This window comes from Mobula birostris, chromosome 19 (assembly GCF_030028105.1).
Source record: "Mobula birostris isolate sMobBir1 chromosome 19, sMobBir1.hap1, whole genome shotgun sequence".
In the NCBI taxonomy this organism is placed as follows: Eukaryota; Metazoa; Chordata; class Chondrichthyes; order Myliobatiformes; family Myliobatidae; genus Mobula; species Mobula birostris.
This window is the reverse complement of record NC_092388.1, coordinates 4,697,834-4,721,753: the sequence shown is the minus strand read 5'-3', so window position 1 is coordinate 4,721,753 and position 23,920 is coordinate 4,697,834. Positions and strand designations below refer to the sequence as shown.

Here is a 23,920-nt window from a genome sequence, read left to right as displayed (position 1 = left end):
TGAAGGCTCACAAGTCCAAAACGTTGACTGTTTATTGTCTCTATTGATCAGAGATTCCCGACCTGCGGTCCACTGATCCCTTGGTTAATGGTCGGGGTCTCCGACATAAAAAAGGCTGGGAAGCCCTGCTATAGATGCTGCCTGACCTGCTGAGTTCCTCCAGTGTCTGGTCTGTTTTCTGGCAAATCCCTGATATCTTTAAGAGTATATGGTGAAAAAGGTTGATCCAGATTGTCTCCCACTTTCCATCCATGAAGCAGCAGCCTGCCTCACGTCACCTTGCACAAGAGACCGCGTTATCATCATCTATTTAATGTTGGAAGGAATAGAAGTAAGTGGGTCTTAACCAGGGACAGGAATCCCACAATTCTTTCCTTTTCAGAGAATTGAGAAGTCCACATCAGCTAAAAGTTATACACGTGATAATAAAAACTGCCACATCTTTAGTTTGGGTGGCAGGATGGAGATACGTCTCTACCAAAGGAGGTGTAAGGCACTCCTTCCCTCCACTAGTCTGCAGGTCACCCTTGGGCAAGGTGTAGCACCCAGTCAGGGTCACGTGAAACCACAGGAGCAGGCGGTGGATGGTCGTAGGAGCGCTGGTGCATATCACAGGCCCTGGTTATGCGACCACTGACGTCAGGCAGACAATCTCTGAAGAGTATCGGTAATGGCTGGGGTCACCCGTCTTGTAAAGACACTGCCCAGAAGAAGGCAATGGCAAACCACTTCTGTAGAAAAATTTGCCAAGAACAATCATGGTCATGGAAAGAACATGATCAGCCACGTCATATGACACGGCACATAATGAATGAATGAACACCTTTAGCTGCTTCTTCGGAGAATATAACCGGTTCATATGGTATAACAAACTCAGATAAATAGAATATAATCGGTTCATCAGGGATAATCTACTGAACAACCTCCACTTTAAATTTACCCAATGACTTAGCCTCCAGAGTCATCTGTGGCAATGAATTCCACAGATTCACCAACACCTGGCTAAAGAAATTCCTCCTCATCTCTATCTTAAATGGACGGCCCTCTATTCTGAAGCTGTGCCCTCTGGTCCTACAGTCTTCCACTGTAGGAGACATTCTCTCCACACCTACTCTATCTAGGCCTTTCAATGTTCAATAGGTTTCAATGAGATCCCTCCTCGTTCTTATAAACTCCAGTGAGTCCAGGCCCGGAGCTATCAAACACTCATATCTTAACCCTTTCATTCCCAGGATTATTCTCATGAACCCATGACTGTAAGGGTGTAGGTCGATGGGACTAGGTAGATTAATAATCTGACATGGATGAGATGGGCCAAAGGGCCTGTTTCTGTGCTGTAGTCTCCGATGACTCTATAACCTACCCTCTCCAATACCTGCATGACCTCTCTTAGCTGAGGGGCCCTAAAGGGCTCACAATACTCCAAGTGTGGTCTGACCAGTGCCACATAAACTCTCAACATTACATCCTTGCTTTTATGTTCTAGTCCTCTTGAAATGAATGCCAACATTGCATTTGCCTTCTTTACCACAGACTCAACCTGCAAATTAATTTTCAAGGAATCCAGTATGATGATGGCCTAGCCGCTTTGCACCTTAGATTTATTTATGGCTCCCCATTTAGTCTCCGTTTTTATTTCTTTTCCACCACTGTGCATGACCAAACACTTCCTGCCATAGTATTCCATCTGCCACTTCTTTGCCCATTGTCCTAATCTGTCTAAGTCCTTCTGCAGACTCCCTGCTTCCTCAAGCCTAGCTGTCCCTCCACCTATCTTTGTATTGGCTGCATTGTCTTATGGCCACGTTGGCATCTATTTAAAACTGTTGTCAGGACATAAAGAGGAAGTTGTTGATTAGCTGCAGTTGACAATGCACCAACCCGATACCCAAAATTCAACCAACCGTTACTAAAATACAAAAAAAAAGGGTATAACAGTGTGATAAAAACAGCAAAAGTTAGTTAAGGATTTACACTATGCAGATTAAATGATGTAATTGCTCTTACCGGGGTTGCAGTCTGTTAGAAGTGAACAAATTGACAGAAGAACCTTCGAGATGGTGAGTGCTGGGCTCCAGTTATCCTTCAGAATATCCAGACAGATCACTCCCTGACTGTTGATATTGCAATGATAGATTCTTGTCCGGAATGTCACCTGTCAACATTGTTTAAAAATTAGCATGGAATTTTGAAGAATAAGAAAGCAGAACATATGCCCAATAATAGTCTATTTATGTTATTTAGTGATGCAGCATTGAGTAGCCCTTCTGGCCCCTCGAGCTCTGCTGTCCCAGCGAATCCTGGCAACCCTCACCTAATCATGGCGCAATTTACAATGACCAATGAATCTACCCAGTACGTCCTTGGACAATGGGAGGGCCCAGAGAAGAACCCATGCATTCCCGGGGAGGGTGTACAGACTCCAGGTTAGTCCACCTTTGGTCCCCACCTGGCACTCAGCTCTCACCTGTGGCTCCCCGTAGCTGTTTGCATGCGACAGTGACCACACCCCGGGCAACGGCTTCGACAAGCCGGCTAAACCAGGTGAGGGTAGCCGACGGGTCTCAAACCCTCGGTGAGATAGGGAGTTGTCTATCCCAGCATATGAAGACAGACTCCGGCGGATTGAGCGGACGAGACCAATGGAAGGTCCAATGGTCAAGAAGGCGGTCTCTGCAAGCGTCGTGGAATGTGTAGAGCAGGACAAGACACAGAAGACGACCTGGTCATCCACTGTGCCTAGTCCCATCTCCAGCCATCTAGACTCCGTCTTGCCACTGGATCCAGATGGGAATTGGGAAGAGAGAGTGAGGCTGACGCTGCGCAACTCTCCCTCACTTAAATCCAAATCACGCGCTAGTCTCAACACCATCATCATCATAATGGCGTTGAGGTCCTCACCGACGTCAATGATGGACGAACAAGTACAGACTCCCTACAGAGGTCACCAGGACTGAATCCCAGCTTCCAATGTTCCAAGCTGCAACTGCGTTGTGCTAACCGCTATGCCAGCGGCGGCAGAAACATACTCAAGTAGAAGATGTTGAGCTGGGAAGTCTCTGAGTCTTTGACGGTAAGTTACTGAGTTGATGGTGGCTAAGAACTGACCTGGGATTGATGCAAGTGGATTTTAGAGATATGGTTAGGATCAGAGCTGCAGATCTAAAATAACCCCGGCAAACACAGATAATAGCCACTTACAACATGATTAAGCACAGAACTATTCCAGAGACTACAAATGCATATAGTTAATCAAACTGAAATGTATATTTAATTGAAACTGCCTGTCAACTATCCCTTCGTTTAAACATTCAGCATTGCTGCAAATCATTGTTCCATTTCGGGATTATTAGCCTTGAGCAGGGGTTCCCAACAAGTACCCCTCAGTTAATGGTAGGGGTCCATGGCGTAACAAAGGCTGGAAATCCCTGCTCTAGACTCACTCTCGCGATCTCACCACCTATGAAATTTGTTCCCATTTCCTTGCCGGTTCTTTGCAAGTCTACGATTAGAGTGAACACAGTACAGAAACAGGCCCTTCAGTGCATCTTAGTCCATGCCTAGACCCATCAATCCGCATCTGGAACACAGCCCTCCGCACCCCTCCCATCCACGCCCCTATCCCAATTTCTCTTAAATGCTGAAATTGAACCCACACCCACCATTCCTGCTGGCAGCTCATTCCATACTCTCGTCATCATTTTAATGAAGAACTGGGCCTTTTAATTGTTTTTATAAATTACCTTTACAAAAAACAGGGAAAAACTAACTTTTCATACAACAGGTCATTGATAGAATGCAAAGATGGGCTGAGAAGCGGCAGATGGAGTCCAATCCAGAAACTTGTGAAGTGATTCCTTTTGGAAGGTTGAACAGAGTTACTGGTAGAATTCTTAGCAGTGTGGAGGAACAGAGGGACCTTGGATTCCGCTTCCATAGATTCTTTAAAGTTGACGTGAAAGTTGATAGCGTTGTTAAGAAGGTGTATGGTGTGCTGGCCTTCATTAGTCAGGGGATTGAGTTCAAGAGCCATAATAATGTTGCAGCTCTAAAAAACCCTGGTTAAACCACACGGAATTTTTCTGTTCAGTTCTGGTCATCTCACTATAGGACGGATGTGAAATCTTCAGAGAGGGAAGGTGTGGCTCCAAGGAGGCAAATCATTTCTATATTTGGCCCAGTCGACATTTCAGGCCGAGACCCTTCGTCAGGGCTTCCTTCAGTTAGTCCTGACGAAGGGTCTCGGCCTGAAACATCGACTGCACCTCTTCCTAGAGATGCTGCCTGGCCTGCTGCGTTCACCAGCAACTTTTATGTGTGTTGCTTGAATTTTCAGCATCTGCAGAATTCCTGTTGTTTTCATTTCCATATTTTTTGGGATTGCCCTAAATTAAGTTTATATTGGGGAGGTATTCACAGAACATTAGTTAAGGTATTTAAGACTCAGATACCTCTGAACTTTGAGACTCTCTACTTGGAGTATGTATTGTTTTTGGAACAGAAGAAAGATATAAAGCTGCTGCAGGCTCTCTTAGCGGCAAGTAAGAAATCAATCACCAGAAAGTGGTTAAATCCAACGTCACCTACATTAGAAGATTGGTATGAAATCATTTTGGAAATATTTAAAATGGAAAAGATGACCTACTCTCTGAGAATTCAAAAGGAAAAATTTTTATCAAATTTGGAATAAATGGATGGAATTTATAACCCCAGAGTGAGCAGACTTTAGATGACTCCCCGAATGATTTATACTGTTTGTCTCACCAACATAGTAATAGTGTTAACATAAGTACCCTTGGCTCGAATGTTTACTGTTCTTTTTTTTTTGGAAAATGTGGAATTAAATCTTCAGAGAGGGTGCAGAGGAGATTTACCAAGATGCTGCCTGGGTTAGAGAGTGCAAGATTGCTGTTGCAACACTATTCAACCTGCCGATCTACCCCACTCCTGTACAAATCCTTATTGCCATCTGATATTGTGCCATCAACAGTGGCGTTTTCTTGTCGTCACCTCCCAGAGAAAAGACAAGCAAAGCCCTAGCTCACTCACAATATATTCTGTTAAAGTTTGTGTGTCATTCATTCTCAGCAGTGAATAACACTGTGCCAAGTAGGCAACAGAAAAATCTCACCACTTAAGACTGGCATTTCAAATACCTATCAAAGCAAAGCAAAGCAAAGCCTCTCTGCCACAGGATGTAGAAATGAACACTGAGCAGCTAAAATGCAAACAGATGCCCCGATGAAGCCGCTCTCAGATTGGAGGAGCAACACCTCATACTCCATCTGGGTAGCCTCCAATCTGAAGACATGAACATCGACTTCTCCTTTTGGTATTTTTCCCTCCCTCTTTCCTCCTCTTCAATTCCCCCTCTGCAATCTTACTTCTTCTCGTCACCTGCCCATCATCTCCCCCAGGTCCCCCTCCTCTTTTCCTTTCTGCCACAGTCTCCTCTCCTCCCCCATCAGATTCCTTCTTCTCCAGCTATCATCGCCCAGTTTCATTCACCCCCACCCACCCACCTTCCCACTTGTCCCCCTCCCCCCCATTCCAGTGCTGATGAAGGGTCTCAGCCTGAAACGTCGATGGTTTATTTCCCTCCATAGATGCTGCCTGACCTGCTGAGTTCCTCCAGCGTCTTGTGCATGTTGCTGTAAATAGACCAATTATTCAGCAAAATTTTAAACAGAAACCAAACAGATGAAGCGGAGTTATGAAGTCTGCTTACCTTGGGTGGTTTAAAAGGATACTCTGCTGAAAACACGATGTCAAGGAAGAACACACCGCCTTCATACACCGAGCCGGGGGGCCCCAGGATTGTTGACCTCCACTCATACACATTGTCACCTTTAGGTCCAGCACTGGAAAAGAGGTTTTCAAAAAGACAAAGTGTAATTAACATACAGCACAGCACAGTACCAACCCTTCAGCCCGCAATGTTGTTCCAACCTTTTTACCCACTCTAAGATCAATCTACACTTTCCCTCCTACATAGGCCTCCATTTTCCTATCATTCCCATGCCTATCTGGGACACCACGGCAGTGCAGCAGTTAGAGTGATGATACTACAGCTCGGGGTGTTGGGATTCTTAGTTCAATTCCAAGGAGTACGTCTCCCCATGGAATGCGTGGGGTTTCCCCAGGTGCTCAGCTTTCCTCCCACAGTCCAACAAAGATTTACCAGTTGGTGGATTAAGTGGTCAGTGTGTGTTGTCCTGTGATTAGGTTAGGGTGAAATTGGGGATTGCTGCACCGCTTGAAAGACTAGAGGGGTCTATTCTCAATAATAAAATAAAACTCTATGCCCCCCCCCATTTTTCTTTCATTCATGTACCTACCTCAGAGTTTATTAAAAAAAATGAATAAATTAGGGGGGGCAACGGTATATAAAGCATCCCAAGTATTCCAGGACAGAATCAGGTTATAAAATTGTTGGAATAGCGTCACACAACAAGGAAAGAGGCCGTTTGGCCCAACAAGGCACCCCATCCAACCTAGTCCCACTTGCTAGTATTTGGACCATGCCCTTCTAAACCGTTCCATGCCAGGGTAGTGTAGCGGTTAGCGTAACGCCAGTATAGTGACACCGATCGGGTTCCGTTCGTGCCGCTGACTGTAGGAGTTTATACACCCTCCCTGTGAACTCCAGGTGCTCAGTTTCCTCTCACACTCCAAAGACGCCCCGATTAGTAAGTTGCCGGCGTGCCCTGCTGGTGCCAGAAGCACGGCAACACTTGCGGGCTGTCCCCAGCACATACTTGGACAGTGTTGGCTGTTAATGCAAACAACGCTTTTCACAGTGTGTTTCAATTTTTATGGGACAGATAAAACTAATCTTTTAAATCCTATTAACTTGACTTATTGTACTACAACTTCCCCTGTTGGAGTTACTTTTACCAAACCATACAAAGATTGAGATTACTGTGTGTTCAGCTAAGGACTGACCGAGTCTTGTACATTAAAAAAACTGCTGTAATTAAGCAGTTACTTATATTAAAACAAGTTTTAATCATAAAACTTGAGATGTACACTATTGGAAACCAATATATTAATGGTATAGTGTGTGCCTTTCTTTCATACGGATGATTCATTTTATTTAAGATATTACCATCTGAAATCGTTCATTTATTTGTTTGTTGTTTAGTTATTTAGCAATACAACATGGAGTAGGCCCTTTGAGCCACACCAGCCTAGCAACTCAACAAACTCGATTAACCCTAACCTAATCACAGGACAATTTACAATGACCTATTAATCTACCCAGTATGTCTGTGGACTGTGGGAGGAAACCAGAGGACCCGGGGAAAATTCATGCCTCCCATGGGGAGGACGTACAGACAGCACCAGAACTGAACTCCAAACCCTGGAACACCCTGAGCTGCAACATCATCCTGCTGACCGCTACACTACTGTGTCTCAATTCATTCAAACAATTGATGGACAATAATCATCCATATGAACTGGAACAGTACAGTACACAATGTTGTGCTGAACCAATTAACTTATAATCTAATCGTCAACTGCAGGTTTCCCCTGACACCTGAAGGTAGAGAGTTCTTATGAAACGGTTCGTAAGCCAGAATGCCGTAAAGCGAAGAAGCAATTACCATTTATTTATATGGGAAAATTTTGTGAGCATTTGCAGACCCAAAAAATAACCTACTAAATCATGCCAAATAACACATAAAACCTAAAATAACAGTAACATATAGTAAAAGCAGGAATGGAATGATATGAGAAATACACAGCCTATATAAAGTAGAAACACTTTTCCACAATCATTGCCGGCACTGTTCCTGTAGCGAAAATCTCACGCAAGCGCCATCAGCAGAAACACGGTGCAAGCGCTGTTGGCAAAAACACTCTCTCCAGTAACCTTTAAGCTATGAAGCTGCCAAATCATACCAAATAACACATAAAAATACACAGCCTTTATAAAGTAGAAATAATGTATGTACAGTGTAGTATCACTTATGGGAATCGGGAGGACAGCTTGCCAAAGACACTGATGATGGTGCGTTAGACTGAGTTGTCGGCGTTTGGGTGGTGCAGTGACCCCCACCCTCCGGGCAGCGACCCGATACCGATCAGCGAAGAATGCAGCGGTACAGCGGTAGCTTGGAGGCATCCAGCACATCTTTAAGAAAAAAGCAGAAATAAACAAGTTAATTAATTAGGTGCCGCCCGGCATGTAAATGTCGGCCCAGATCAGAGACGACGCAATCGGCAATCACCTGTGATCTGGGCCGACAACTACGTGCCAGGCGGCACCTTATTAATTAGCTTGTTTATTTCGCCTTTTGTCTTAAAGATGTGTTGGGTGTGCCTCCCCACTACCGCTGCATCCTCCGCGAATCGGTATCTGTCTGTGGCCTGGGGGTTGGGGTGGTGGGACACTGGGGTGTCATCTGTTTTCATCAGGGCAAGCAGGTCATCTTCTCCTATGACTGCTCGCCCCGATGTCGAAGGTCGAGGTTGGTCGTCTGCTGCGGCTGATGTGGAAGGCTTGCTTGACTGCTGAGCCTCGCGCATTGTTCTATCATACAGTTCTTTGTAAGCGCTCAAACCATCTTGTAAATACTGTATGCCCTAAACCAACGTACTCTTTCAAAATTAAAGTCGCACTTTATCATTGCAGCGAAAATCTCATCTTGTTAACGGCTGCTCACAGGCATGTGTTTAAGCAATGCTGGCGAGAATGGCGTTCCAGGGGAGAGCGACTGCTCGGGGCGCGCTGCCTTTTACCGCGCGCTTATTTTTTTCACACGCTGCCTTTCTTCGTAACAGTGAAAACACCTCGTGTTAGCGGAAACAGGGAACTAATGTAGGTCTTTCGTAACAGTGAAGTTTCGTAAACCAATCTCTTCTGCCTACACAATGTCCACATCCTTCCATTCCCTCACATTCATGTGCCGATCTAAAACGCTCTTATAAGTTCCTAATGTATCTGCCTCTACCACCACCCCAGGCCACTCATTCCAGACACCCACCACTGTCTGTAAAAGGCCAAGCCCCTCCCATCTCCTTTGAAATTACCCCCTCTCACCCTAAATGCATGCCCTCTGGTATTAGACATTTCAACCCTGGGAAACAGATACTCTCTGTCTACTCTATCTATGCCTCTCATAGTCTTATAAACCTCTATCAGATCTCCCCTCAGCCTCCACGATTCTAGAGAAAACAAGGCAAGTTTGTCCAGCCTCTCGTTATAACACATTCCCTCTAATCCAGGCAGCACCCTGGTAAACCTCTTCTGAGCCCTCTCCAAAGCCCCGGCACCCTTCCAGAAAGACTCTGTCCTTTAAAGCTCTGAGCTCATTTTTATTTCCGGATTAGTTCTGGCATGTCAGCTTGCAGCTTAAACACTTCCCGTAGCAAAATTTGACTTTTGTTGTAGCATTTGGGAATGGGCTTGAGCCGTTACACTTAAATACCGTGAAAGGGCCTTTTTAAAATAATAACGTGTTTTAACCAAAGCAGTCTGTAGCCTGAAGCCAGGGTTTAAGTTAACAGAAAAGGATGAGTGGAATATAAAAAGGTGAAAAAGTCTTAAAACACAAGAGATTCTGCAGATCCAGAGCAACACACACGAAAACGCTGGAGGAACTCAGCAGGTCAGGCAGCATCCGTGGAGGAGAATAAACTCGACGTTTCACGCCAAGAGGACTGGAAAGGAAGGCTGAAGAAACAAGTATAAAGAAGGTGGGGAGGGGAAGGAGGATAGGCTAGAAGGTGATAGGTGAAGCCAGGTGTGTGGGAGAGGGAGATAATGCAAGAAGCTGGGAGGTGATAGGTGGGAAAGGTAAAGAGCTGAAGGAGGAGGAATCTGATAGGAGAGGAGAGTGGACCGTGGGATAAAGGGAAGCAGGAGGGGAACCAGGGGAAGGTGACAGGCAGGTGAGAAGTGGTAAAAGGGGGTCAAAGTGGGGAATTGAAGAAGAGGGAAGTCTTTCTTATTCTGGCTTCTTCCCTCTTTCTTTGTTGCTCTGAAAGAGATTTATTTGTTCTGTGCTTCAGTGGCTGGTGAGATGAAGGAATATATCACAGAATTGTTGGCCCATTTCAGTTTACAGTAGCGTCTCCACTTCCAGAAGAGATTGAGGTGAGTCAGCGCCCCTATTCTAACCACTGTTTACAGAGCACCATCAAGAGTGCCCTAAGCAGCTGCATTACCGTGGGGCACAGGGACCACAGGGCCCTTACAAAGGATTGTGAGAACTGGGGTACAGGGACCACAGGGCATCTGACCGCCAAGTCCCTACAAAGGATTGTGAGAACTGCTGACAGGATTGTCGGGGTCTCTCTTCCATTGAGCAGGTACATGTCCAGAGTGCTGCATACGTAGGGCCCTTAGCACTGTCAATGATCCCGACCATTCATCCAACAATCTCTCTGACGCCCTACCGTCAGGCAGGAGGAACTGTAACATTAGGACAAGAAGTGTTAGGGTGGGAGACAGCTTCTTCCCCCAGGCCGTGAGACTACTGAACTCCCTGTCACCACCCAGGTCTCATCATGGATGAAACACCAGTAGTGTTGTACTGTTTACTTTTTAAACTTGTAATGTAAACGTACCTTCTTATCTTAGTTTACTAGTGGTAATATCACTGTATGTGTACTGTGTGTGGGTTGTATGCACTGTGTTGTGTTGATCTTGGTCGAGAGGAACGTTGTCTCGTTTGGTGGTACACGTGTGTACAGTAACTACAGTGAACAACAAACTTGAACATGAACTTGACTTCCCATTCCAACATGTCGGTCCACGGCCTCCACCAATCACGATGAGGCCACACTCAGGTTGGAGGAGCAACACCTCATTTTCCATCTGGGTAGCCTCCAACCTGATGGCATGAACATTCAATTTCTCAAACTCCCTCCTCCTCTCTTTTTCCATTCCCATTCTGGCTCCCCTATCACCCTTCTCTTCTCCTCACCTGTCCACACCTCCCTCTAGTTATCAACATGACAGTTTCTGCAGATGCCACACACAAAACGCTGGGGAAACTCAGCAGGTCAGGCAGCATCTATAGAGAGGAATAATCAGTTGCTGTTTCGGGCTGAGACCCTTCATTTGGGAAGTTGGTGGAAAGTTGGGGCAACATGCGAGAGGGGTTAATGGGTTATGTGTTCTGGAGTACTGGGAAGTGAGTGGGGGAAGGGAGAATGATACTACTCCTGGGAACAGCGTGTACTAAATAGTGGCCCCTGATGTCATAAGGAAATGGGAAATGTGAACTGCCTGCAGGAGCTTCACTTGGCTTCTGTGAACTGACCTGTGCTGCACTGTTACCTCTCCGCACAAAGGGTAAAAAGAACCAACTCCACATGATAAATAGAAATTTTATTATCTTGTAGAAAGAAGTGGCTGCATTAGAGGACAAACTCCAGGTGACAACGTCCGTTCCCCCTCCCCCAACACTTAGCCATCCACGTTACAGAATTTCACCCTTACAGTATTCGCAAATCGCTACCGACCCAAAAATTTGAGATACAGAATAAAATCCTCTCTTGCAAACTGATGTGAAAGAAGTCAGTAAATAAACACACAATTAAATTTGTTTTCAACTGGTGGTTCTTGACACACACACAAACATGGTGTGAAATCTCAGCTCCCCTGCCTGCCGCCCGATGGCAGCAGTGAGAAGGGACCGTGGTCTGGATGGTGGGGGTCCCTGATGGCAGCAGTGAGAAGGGACCGTGGTCTGGATGGTGGGGGTCCTCAATGGCAGCAGTGAGAAGGGACTGTGGTCTGGATGGTGGGGGTCCTCGATGGCAGCAGTGAGAAGGGACCGTGGTCTGGATGGTGGGGGTCCCTGATGGCAGCAGTGAGAAGGGACTGTGGTCTGGATGGTGGGGGTCCCCGATGGCAGCAGTGAGAAGGGACTGTGGTCTGGATGGTGGGGGTCCCCGATGGCAGCAGTGAGAAGGGACTGTGGTCTGGATGGTGGGGGTCCTCGATGGCAGCAGTGAGAAGGGACTGTGGTCTGGATGGTGGGGGTCCCCAATGGCAGCAGTGAGAAGGGACTGTGGTCTGGATGGTGGGGGTCCCTGATGGCAGCAGTGAGAAGGGACTGTGGTCTGGATGGTGGGGGTCCCCGATGGCAGCAGTGAGAAGGGACCGTGGTCTGGATGGTGGGGGTCCCCGATGGCAGCAGTGAGAAGGGACCGTGGTCTGGATGGTGGGGGTCCCCGATGGCAGCAGTGAGAAGGGACCGTGGTCTGGATGGTGGGGGTCCCCGATGGCAGCAGTGAGAAGGGACCGTGGTCTGGATGGTGGGGGTCCCCGATGGCAGCAGTGAGAAGGGACCGTGGTCTGGATGGTGGGGGTCCCCGATGGCAGCAGTGAGAAGGGACTGTGGTCTGGATGGTGGGGGTCCCCGATGGCAGCAGTGAGAAGGGACCGTGGTCTGGATGGTGGGGGTCCTCGATGGCAGCAGTGAGAAGGGACCGTGGTCTGGATGGTGGGGGTCCCCGATGGCAGCAGTGAGAAGGGACTGTGGTCTGGATGGTGGGGGTCCCCGATGGCAGCAGTGAGAAGGGACCGTGGTCTGGATGGTGGGGGTCCCTGATGGCAGCAGTGAGAAGGGACCGTGGTCTGGATGGTGGGGGTCCCCGATGGCAGCAGTGAGAAGGGACCGTGGTCTGGATGGTGGGGGTCCCCGATGGCAGCAGTGAGAAGGGACCGTGGTCTGGATGGTGGGGGTCCCCGATGGCAGCAGTGAGAAGGGACTGTGGTCTGGATGGTGGGGGTCCCTGATGGCAGCAGTGAGAAGGGACCGTGGTCTGGATGGTGGGGGTCCTCGATGGCAGCAGTGAGAAGGGACTGTGGTCTGGATGGTGGGGGTCCCCGATGGCAGCAGTGAGAAGGGACCGTGGTCTGGATGGTGGGGGTCCCCGATGGCAGCAGTGAGAAGGGACCGTGGTCTGGATGGTGGGGGTCCCCGATGGCAGCAGTGAGAAGGGACTGTGGTCTGGATGGTGGGGGTCCCCGATGGCAGCAGTGAGAAGGGACCGTGGTCTGGATGGTGGGGGTCCCCGATGGCAGCAGTGAGAAGGGACCGTGGTCTGGATGGTGGGGGTCCCCGATGGCAGCAGTGAGAAGGGACCGTGGTCTGGATGGTGGGGGTCCCCGATGGCAGCAGTGAGAAGGGACCGTGGTCTGGATGGTGGGGGTCCCCGATGGCAGCAGTGAGAAGGGACCGTGGTCTGGATGGTGGGGGTCCCTGATGATGGATGCTGCTTTCTTGTGGCAGCACTCTTTGTAGACGTGCTCAGTGGTGAATTCTCAACATCATAGCACAGAGCAGTTTTAAACACAAAATCACTTCGGCTTTTAAATATTTGGGCCAAATGATTCTCAGTTTTCACTGAGGCCCTCCGTTGGTTGGCGTCGACCGTAGATATTGTGTCCTAGCTGTCTATGTAGTAGGCAAGCAAGGGCAGTACAACAGACCAAGCTGTTGGCCATACGGCAGGCTCCCGCTCTCCACACATCTGATGAGCTCAAGGGGACAGCAGAGACCAATGCAGTTCAGCACCAGTGGCACCACTGGAGCTGCCAGTCAGCATTGAACTCAATGTAGGACTGGCTTAGGGGCTCCAGCTCTGGAGTTTTCCCTCGGGGTTTACTCCCAAAGCCTTCCCCATGAGTGGGTATAGTCACAAGGTAGTGGAGGTTTGAAATCAGAGTTTTCCTTCTCCTCGATGAACTGCCAACCACGGCTGATGAGCACCATCTGCCTGAATTTTCATCACGTTTTAACAATTTGAAGATGGTATTTGTGTAAACAGGTGCAGTTTCAGGCTATAGATCGCCACTGATGGGCTGATTACCATGTTGTCTTGGACAAGCACACCATTACCTGGTAGTGCATTTATCCTGACTGACATTTCCGACTAATGCACATGGGAAAAATGTGTATTAGCCTAGCAGTACGCACAGTGCTGGAGTCCAATTCCAGCACTGTCAATATGGAGTTTGTCCATCCAGTCAGCTCCTAGGTTTCCTCTGGGTGTTCCGGTTTCCCCCGCAGTCCAAAGACATATGGGTTAGCACGTTTACTGGTCATTGCAAATTGTCTTGTGACTACCCTAAGGGGTTAAATTGATAGGTTGCTGGGCAGCGCAGCTCGTTGGGACAGAAAGTCTGTTCAGCATGGTCTCTCTAAATAAATAAGTGTATTGTAGCATAGCTCAGCATATCACAGGAATCAGCCTCCACTCCACAGACTCAATCTATACTTCCCAATGCCTTGGTAAAGCAGCCAGCATAACTGAAGACCCTTTACAACCTGGACATTCTCTCTTCTTCCCCACTCCACCAGGCAGAGGTCTGAAAGTGCATACCACCAGGCTCAATGACAGCTTCTATCCCTACTGTTATCTGACTCTTGCACAGTAACATGGAGTCTTGGCCTCATAATCTTCCTCGTTATGACCTCGTACCTAATTGTCTGCCCGCACTTTCTCTGTAACTGTAACACTTCATTCTATATTATTTTACCTTGTTTTACCTCAATGGGTTCCCAACCCGGGGTCCACGGACCCTTGGTTAATAGTAGGGGTCTGTGGCATTAAAAAAAAGGTGGGAATACCAGTTCTACCTTAATGAACTGTGTAACAATTTGATCTGTATAAACAAAAGATTTGAAGTACATTTATTATCAAAGTATGCACGCAGTTACAATCCTGAGATTTGTTTTCCCACAGACAGCTACAAAACAAAGAAACACCATGGAATCTGTTTGAAGAAAACTATCAAACCTCCAACGTGCGCAAAAATGAAAAAAAATTGTGCAAACGGCAAAAAAAACAACAAAAAAAACCCAATGTGAAGCAAAACCACAAATCATCCAACCAGTCCAGGCACAATCAGCTCAGTTCAGTTCATTCCAGCCTTGTGTCATTCATTTATTTCAGGCCACCGAGCCAGTCTGCCCGGATCAAAAACACCCAAAATAGCAACAAAAAAAAAGGGAATGACCAGAAACACATCATAACATGAGCTACAGAGTCCAGCACACAAAACGCATCAATTAAACCTTGCCCAAGATCTCAGACTGGCACCATCGAACGAGAGGAAGAGAGACCATTCAAACACAGGGACCTTTCTCCAGGAGCAGTGGGTGAGAGGGAGAGAGACTGTCACACAGAGACACCTTCCTCCAGCAGCACCAAGCATTTATAAACCAATTTACCAATGTTACTGCAATGCTGGAGAGGTTTTGGGTGATGATGGTTTAATGCCTGTGATTTCTTCTTCACTGGAGACTAAATACACAAGTAAAGTGGACCTATAATGACCTAACTATAACTTATCTCTATGATCAGTGCAGGTAATTGCCTTAAATACTTTATTAAGAAATATGATCTTGGGCAGGGCTGCAATTGCACACCCCCTCAGGGCTAAACCGAATTAGGGCTGTTGGAAGGATAAATGATGGATTCTGAAAAAGAAGCGAGACACAAAGGGAGAATATCTGATGTTTTGTTTGGAGTGATTTTTTCCCTCCCATTGAACACACATCTTGCATCATTCACGGTCACAGAGCAAGTCGAATTATAATCTTATTTAAATTTGATTTTTAAAAAATTAGTCATTCTTGCTCTGGGTTCAGAATACTCCATTTCCTTGTTCACAAATGATTCAAGTAATTGGCCTTGTAAAAGAAAATGTAATCATGGATTTTGTCCAACCAGAAAGAACATGGAACATTACAAACAGTACAGGCCCATTGGCCCACAATGCTGTGCTGGCCTTCTAACCTACTCCAAGATCAATCCCACCTATCCCTCCAGTTCTCTATCATCCATGTGCCTATCTAAGAGTTTCTGAACTGTCCCTAATATATCTGTCTCTACCACCATCCCTGGCAGGGCATTCCACACACCCATCACTCCGTAAAACACCTACCTCTGACATCCTTCATTTACTTCTCTCCAGTCACCTTAAAATTATGCCCTCTTGTATCAGCTATTTCCTCCCTGGGAAAAAGTCTGTCTGTCCACTCAATCTATGCCTCTTCTCATCTTGTACAGCTCTATCAAGTCACCTCTCATTCTCTTTTATGCCAAAGAGAAAAACCCTAGGTTGCTCAACCCATCCTCATAAGACGTGCTCTCTAGCCCAGGCAGCATCCTGGTAAATCTCCTTTTCGCTCCAATGGGAGAGTCTAGACCAGAGGGCACAGACTCAGAATAGAGGGACAACCCCTTAGAACGGAGATGATGAGGAATTCCTTTAGCCAGAGGATGGTGAAACTGTGGAATTACTGCCACTGACAGCTGTATTTAAAACAGAGATTGATTATTCAGAATGTCAAAGGCCAAGGGGAGAGGGCAGGATTGAGAGGGATAATGAATCAGCCATGATGGAATGGCAGAGCACACTTGACGGGCCGAATGGCCTAATTCTGCTCCCATGTCTTATGGTCTAAATCAATGAAATACTTTTAGTTACGGTGAACATCGCAAACTCATTCTAAACATGAGGTATTGTTATTGTCATATGTAGCAAAATACAGTCAAGACCTTTTGCCTGAATGCCATCCTTACCCAGAATGCCATCGATTCCACACATACATACATCAGGGCAGAGAAAAGCAAAGCAATGCACAGTGCAGTGTTCTTGCTGGAAAGGAAGTACAGTCACGACAAGCCGGATTGACGGATCAAGAGTATGAAAGCCAAGACCCATAATCTGGAATCAGTGAGTGTTACTCCCAAGCACATCTATTAATATTTGACCCCCCACTTTGGAAAAAGTTATTCACAGTAGTTCAGCATGGAAACAGGCACACATATACACATTATATATATTTATATTTTTATGTATATTTAAATAAGTAGTGCTATAAAAATTAGTGAGATAGTGTTTATGGGCTCACTGACCATTCAGAAATCTGGTGGCAAGGGGAACAAGCTGCTCCTGAATTGTCGAATGTGTGTCTTCAGCAGTTCTGAGCTCCTGATCTAAACCTTTCCAGTTCCTGAACAGGACTTTTAGAAACTGTTATTGTACATGCCTCAACCACCTCCTCAGGCAGCTCAATCCACAGAGATATCTCCCCTTGTGTGAAAATGTTGCCCCTTCAAGTTCCTTTTCAATCTTTCCCCTCTCACCTTAAACCAACGTGCTCTTGTTTTTGATTCCCCAACTCTGGGGGAAAAGACTGAGTGCATTCACCCTGCCTAAGCCCCTCATGATTTTATACACTCTATAATTTATCATCTCCATCCTTCACGCTTCAAGGAATAAAGTGCTAGCTTTTTTTAGTAATGGTTGGTTAAATTTTGGATGTTGCACTTGTACATTGTCAACTGTAGCTAATTAACTTCTATGTCCTTTCCACTGACTTATGTAGGCCATCAGATGTAGGAACACAACTAGACCATTCGGCCCATTGAGCGTGATCCATCACTCCTTCATGACCGATTCCCCTGCCTTCTCCCATAACTTTTGATGCCCAGACTAATGGAGAACCCATGAACCTTCGCCTTAAATACATCCATTAAAGCCTCAAGACAAGAGGATTGACAGAACAAGCTCAATACATTTTCTAACTGTAAATCCGTGCTCAAATACTTAAAGTTGGCAAAGACTGTGCAGCAGTTTTGCCTTGGGTTTGGAATGTGGGAACAAATTCTCTCCACTGGAATAGATAAGTGGATGTAACAACCTGCAATGTAACTAAAAAGAAAAAAAAACGAAGCACTCTTACATTTTCTGCTCAAATAAAACTTACACCTCAGGGATGTTTTGTAATTACTTGCTGGGTCCCAGTAGCCCCGAGTAAAGGGAGGAGAAGATAAAAGTTCAGCAGAGTTTGAACCGTTCAGCGTTATCCAGTGACCTCTGCAAGCGTTAGATATAAATTAGACTGCCTGTGTACACAAGGCAAACCATTCATTAGTAAGGTCAGACAAATGCCGTGAGTGTCCACTTTCAAGCTTCAAGCAGACTTCAATTACACTGGTGCCCAAGAAGAGCGTGGTGAGCTGCCTCAATGACTATCATCCAATTGCACTTGCATCCACTGTGATGAAGTGATTTGAGAGGCTGGTGATGAAACATTTTAGCTCCTGCCTGAAAGATTACTTGGATCCACTCCAATTTGCCTACCAAAGGAATGGATCGACAGCAGATGCCATCTCATTGACTCTTCACGCAATCCTGGAAGATCTGGACTGCAAAGATGCATACATCAGGATGCTCTTTATTGACTACAGCTCAGCATTCAATGTCATCAACCCCTCAAAACTAATCAATAAGCTCCAAGACTTTGGTCTCAATACCTCCTTGTGAAAATGAATTCTGGATTTCCTCACTTGCAGACCCCAACCACTTCAGATCAGCAACACCATCTCCTCCACGATCTCCATCAACACAGCTGCACCACAAGGCTGTGTGCTTCGCCTTGATCTACTAACTTTACGTCTACAACTGTGTGGCTAAGAACAGCTCCAACAAAAGCCTCAAGTTTGCTGCTGTGGGCCAAATCAAAGGTGGTAGTAAGTCAGCACACAAGCAGCAGGTTGAAAAACTGGCTGAACAACAACCTCTCACTCAATATCAGCAAGACCAAGAAACTGATTATGGACTTCAGGAGAGGGAAACCACAGGTCCTTGGGCCAGTACTTATCGGAGAATCAAAGGGTTAGCAGCTTTAAATTCCTGGATGTTACTATTTCAGAGGAGCTGTCCTGGACACAGCACACAAGTGCAATTATGAAGAAAGCCCGGCAGCACCCCTACTTCCTCAGGGATCTGTGGAGATTCAGCAAGACATCTAAAACTTTAACAAACTTCTATAGATGTGTAGTGGAGAGTATTGACTGGCTGCATCACAGCCTGGTACGGAAATACCAATGCCCCTGAACGGAAAATCCCCATCAATGAAATGCTCCTACAACCAATGATCTCACTTTAAGGTCTCCTTATCTTATTATCTCACATTCTCATTATGTATTGCTATTTATTTATATTTGCACAGTTTGCTGTCTTCTGCACTCTGGTTGATCTTTCATTGACCTTGTTTATAGTTTCTATTCTATAGATTTGCGAAGCATGCCCACAGGAAAATTAATCACAGGGTTGTATATTGTGACATACATGTACTTTGATAATAAATTTACTTTGAATTTAATTAGGCATACCTGTACACCTGCTTGTTAATGCAAATATCTAATCAGTCAATCACGTGGCAGCAACTCAATGTATAAAAGTATGCAGACATGGTGAAGAGGTTCAGTTGTTGTTCACATCAAACATCAGAATGGGGAAGAAATGGATCTAAATGACTTTGACTGTGGAATGACTGTTGGTGCCAGTCAGAGTGGTTTGAGTATCTCAAAAACTGCTGATCTCCTGGGATTTTTCACGTACAGTTTCTAGGATTTACAGAAAATGGTGCAAAAAGCAAAAGCCAGCAGTTCTGTGGTGGAAAATGCCTTGTTAATAAGAGTGGTCAGAGGAGAATGGTCGAACTCTTTCAAGCTGACAAACTCAAATAACCATGTGTTACAACAGTGGTGTGCAGAAGAGCATCTTTGAATGTACACGTTGAATCTTGAAGTAGATGGGTTACAGCAACAGAAGACCACACCAGGATCTACTCCTGTACTTAACAAAGTGGCCACTGGGTGTAAATCACCCTGATGACAGACAAATGTCAGCAGGACTACCTTGGAACAATTAACTTTATAAATAGCAATTGCTGAAACTAATCTATTAATATTCTGCATGTAAATATCCATAGCATGGGCCCTAGCTATAGCTGCCTTTTTGTTGGCTATGTACAACAGTCCATGTTTGAAGCCTTCCCGGGCAATGCTGCCTAACTCTTGCTTCACTACATTGACGAGGCATTGGTCCTGCTTCAGGTACCCATGCTGAACTCGTCAATTTCATCAACTTTGCCTCTAACTTCCACCCTGCCCTTAAATTCACTTGGCCCACTTCTGACACCTCTCTCCTCTTTCTTGATCTCTGTGTCTCCATCTCTGGAGACAAACTGTCAGCCGACATCTTTTATAATTCTACTGATTTCCACAGGTAACTTGACTATACCTCTCCAGCCTGCCTCCTGTAAAAAATGCTATTCCCTTTTCCCAGTTCCTTTGCCTCTGCTGCATCTGGTCCCAGGATGTAGCTTTCCTTTCCAGGACATCAGATGTCTTCCTTCCTCAAAGAACAGGATTTCCCTTCCTCCACTACTGATATTGCCCTCACCCTCCATTTTACAAGCATCTGCTCTCACCCCATCTTCCTGCCGCTTTAACAGTGAAAGAGTTCCTCTTGTCCTTACCGACCAGCTCATGAACCCCTGCATCCATCACATCATCCTCTCTAACTCCCGCCATCTCCAAAGGGATCCTACCACTAAATATATCTCTACCTGTCCCCACCCCTCCGCTCTGCGCAGTGATTCCATTCTCATTCATCCCTGCCCACTCCTGTCACTTATCCCTGCAAGCAGCCCAAGTGCTACACCTACCCATTCACTTCCTCCCTCACCTCCATTCAGGGCCCCAAACAGCCCTTCCAGACAGGGCAACACTTCACCTGTGAGTCTGCTGGGGTTGTCTATTGTGTCCAGTGCTCCCAATGTGGCCCCTCCTCTACACTGGGGAGAACCATCTGCCACAAACTGAACTTCCTGGTGGCAAAATACTTTAATCTCGATTTCCATACCGATATGTCAGTCAATGCCAAGATGAGGCCACCCTCATGGTGGAGGAACAACACTTGTGTTCCATCTGGGTACCCTCAACCTGATGGCATGAATATCGATTTCTCCTTCCGATAAATAATTTGTTCCCTATCCCCTCCTTTCTTCTATTCCCCTCCTTGGCCCTTTACCTCTTCTCACCTGCGTAGCACTCCCCCCCCCCCCCCCACCCCCCAGGTGCCCTCCTCCTTCTCTGTCTCCCATGGTCCACTCTCCTCTGCGACCCTTTACCTTTCCCAACCACCTGGCCTCACCCGTCACCTTCTTCTTCCCGTCCCCCTGCCTTTTTATTCTGGCGTCTTTCCCCCTCCCTTCCCAGTCCTGATGCAGGGTCTCAGGCTGAAACACGACTGTTGATTCATCTCCATAGATGCTGTTTGACCTGCTGAGTTCCTCCAGGATTCTGTGTGTATTGCTTTAGATTTCCAGCAACTACTGACTTTCTCGTGTTTAAATATGCATTTGGTTAATACAGAAAATTCATTAACTCTGGCAGATGGATTGCTTGTATGACAATTAACAAAATAACCAAATTATTAAGCCAATTGATTAACAGTCCCTGTGAGGTCTTGGTGCAGTTTAATTAGGTTTCAGCCCCGGAGCCCCAAGGTAATGTTACAGCTCTACACAACCCTGGTTACACTGCTCTTGCAGGACCATGTTCAGTTCTGGTCGCCCCATCGTATGAGGATGTGGAAGCTTTAGAGAGGGTGCAGACGAAATTTACCAGGATGCTGCCTGGATTAGACAGCATGTCTTATCAGAACAGGTTGAGTGAGTTAGGGCTTTTCTCTTTGGAGAGGAAGAAGATGAGAGGCGACTTGTAGAGGTGTGCAAGATGACAGAGTGGACAGCCAGTGACCTTTTCCCCAGGGTAGAGATGGCTAATCCAAGGGGGAATAATTTTAAGGTGATTGGAGGAAGGTACAAGAAGAATGTCAGAGGTAGATTATTTTACACACAGGGGCAATGGTAGAGGTAGACACATTAGGGACATTTTAGCAACTCTTAGATGGGCATGTGGATGATAGAAAAATGAAGGGCTATGTTGGAGGGAAGGGTTAGATTGGTTTTAGAGTAGATTAAAAGGACAGCACAACATCGTGGGCCAAAGGGTCTGTAGTGTGCTGGAATGTTCTATGAAAGATGCTGTGTGTATTCCATCACCAAAAGGGACTGCAGCAACATAAAGAAGAAACCAAACACACCATAAATGCTGCCCTGTCAACACAAGTAAGCTCCACACACCTGAACACACCGAAAGTTCACTGGTACAGGGCACCTCGTTCCTAGGAGTGGCCATCGCCAATAGCCTGTCATGTTCCAACCACGGCCAAGAAAGCCCACCAACACCTCCACTTTCTTGAGAGGCTGAAAACATCTTGCAAGTCCCTGTTGACCCTCACCAATTTTTGTAAAAGCACCACCAAATGCATTCTGACTGGATGCATCACGACTTGGTAAGGCAATCGCAGAGAGTTGTAGACACAGTTCAGCACATCACAGGAAACAGCCAGCCCTCCACAGACCCTGTCTGGACTTCATACTCTCAGAAAACAGCTCCCCCGCTCCCCCCCCCCCATGGACTCTGTGTACACCTCACTCACAGAAAACAGTTCCCCCCACCAGCTCCATGGACTCTGTCAAAACTTCTCACTGCTTCTGTAAAGCAGCCAGCATAAAGACCCCACCCTTCTCTCCTCTCCCATCGGGAAAGATACAAAAGCACGTGGACTGTTGCTGCAAAATATACAAGACAGTGACAATAATACTAATTCTGATCTTAATAATGCATTGATATTGATCTGGTTCCTCTAAGTATTTGTGGAAGGATATTTGTTTTACAAATTGAAGTACACATGGATTATCAATTTCACCTGCATTTATCAAATTATTCACTGATTCTATCTACTTCACCGGAAGTTATAAAAGCAAATGTTACCCATAAATTGTGCTCGTCAAGATAGTGATAGCTGGTAACCTTCTGGGTGTGGAAGTGAAAGTAAAAATTCCTTCTTCCGTAGAGATACAGTACCTTTGAAATAAGGGGCTTGGGAGATTTTGAGAATACATTAGAAGCTTATTACTGCACAGGAGCCTTTACAATGCTCAATTTATCCAGTTGTGTCCCAGGGGATAGATCACTTCTGTCGCTCGACAATCTAACATCAAGGTTTGATCCCTAAAGCAAGCCAAAACAATCAGGAAATGGTTTCATAATCCTTGGCAGATACTTGCGAGAAGGGAGAGGTTGAAAGTCAGTTGTGCAAGGTTATAGCAATTGTCATATTAAAATACATGACTGAAATTAAACACCCTTAATTCAACAGCAATTTTAATGAAAATCACCAATTCAGATTTTATTTAAATTTGCTTGCCACATTAGCCATATGATCCCAGAACACACAAAGCAAAGAGAAGCATGCTTGGCCTGTTCAACACTAACATTAAGCCGTGAATCTGATGTTTTTCAACAGCAGTACATTGCAAAACATAAAAAAATTACTGTAAGTTAGAATAAGAAATATACAAAAGATAAATAATAGTGCAAGAAGAGCGAAATAGTGAAGTGATGGCAGACATCCCACCCTGCAAAAACTCATTTCAGGGAGGTAGCACCATCAATTTGCGGGAGACTTCTGGGAGAGTGGGATGTCTGCAATAGAGTAGATCCTTAGCAGCTGGCCAGCTAGTTTAAATAACGTTAGCTATGCTAATGAACGAATGACACCTGTTAAACTCACCTCAGCATGTCTTTTACAGTCTTAACCCACCATGGGCAATAGAAAAATCACTGTTGCAAACAGTGCAGCGAGCAACACTGTCATTATTTTGACCCCTATTAGGCAGGGGTACACTTTAGTGTAGTCCGGGGTGATGTATGTTTTATATTTTTTTGGAACACTCTGCCATGGCACGCTCTCACTCGCGCGCTCTGTCTGTCTTGTGGTCGCTCGCGCGCTCTCAAGCGCTCTCACTTGCTTTCTCGCTCGCTCGCACTCTCTCTCTCTCTCGCGGTCGCTCTTGCTTTTCTCTCACTCGCTCTCAAAAAACTTGATTTCCGTGATATTGTATATAACTTGCGGGCATCAGGGAGCCACTATTAATATGCGGGAGACTCCCGGAAGTTGCGGGAGAGGTGGGATGTCTGTGATGTTCTTGGTTCAGGACCGTTCAGGAATCTGACGCAG

General features: G+C 46.1%; 1 protein-coding gene across 2 annotated transcripts in view; it reads right to left on the bottom strand.

The window, feature by feature from the left end:
- Positions 1-23,920, bottom strand: part of LOC140212390 (ubiquitin-conjugating enzyme E2 E1-like) — a 108,244-nt gene that overhangs the window by 26,754 nt on the left and 57,570 nt on the right. For both annotated transcript variants that reach the window (XM_072283139.1, XM_072283138.1), the window contains exons 3-4: positions 5,729-5,861; positions 2,008-2,155 (exon numbers count right to left, since the gene is read on the bottom strand). In XM_072283139.1, the coding sequence (XP_072139240.1) occupies positions 2,008-2,155; positions 5,729-5,861 (281 nt within the window). The remainder of the gene's footprint in view (positions 1-2,007; positions 2,156-5,728; positions 5,862-23,920) is intronic.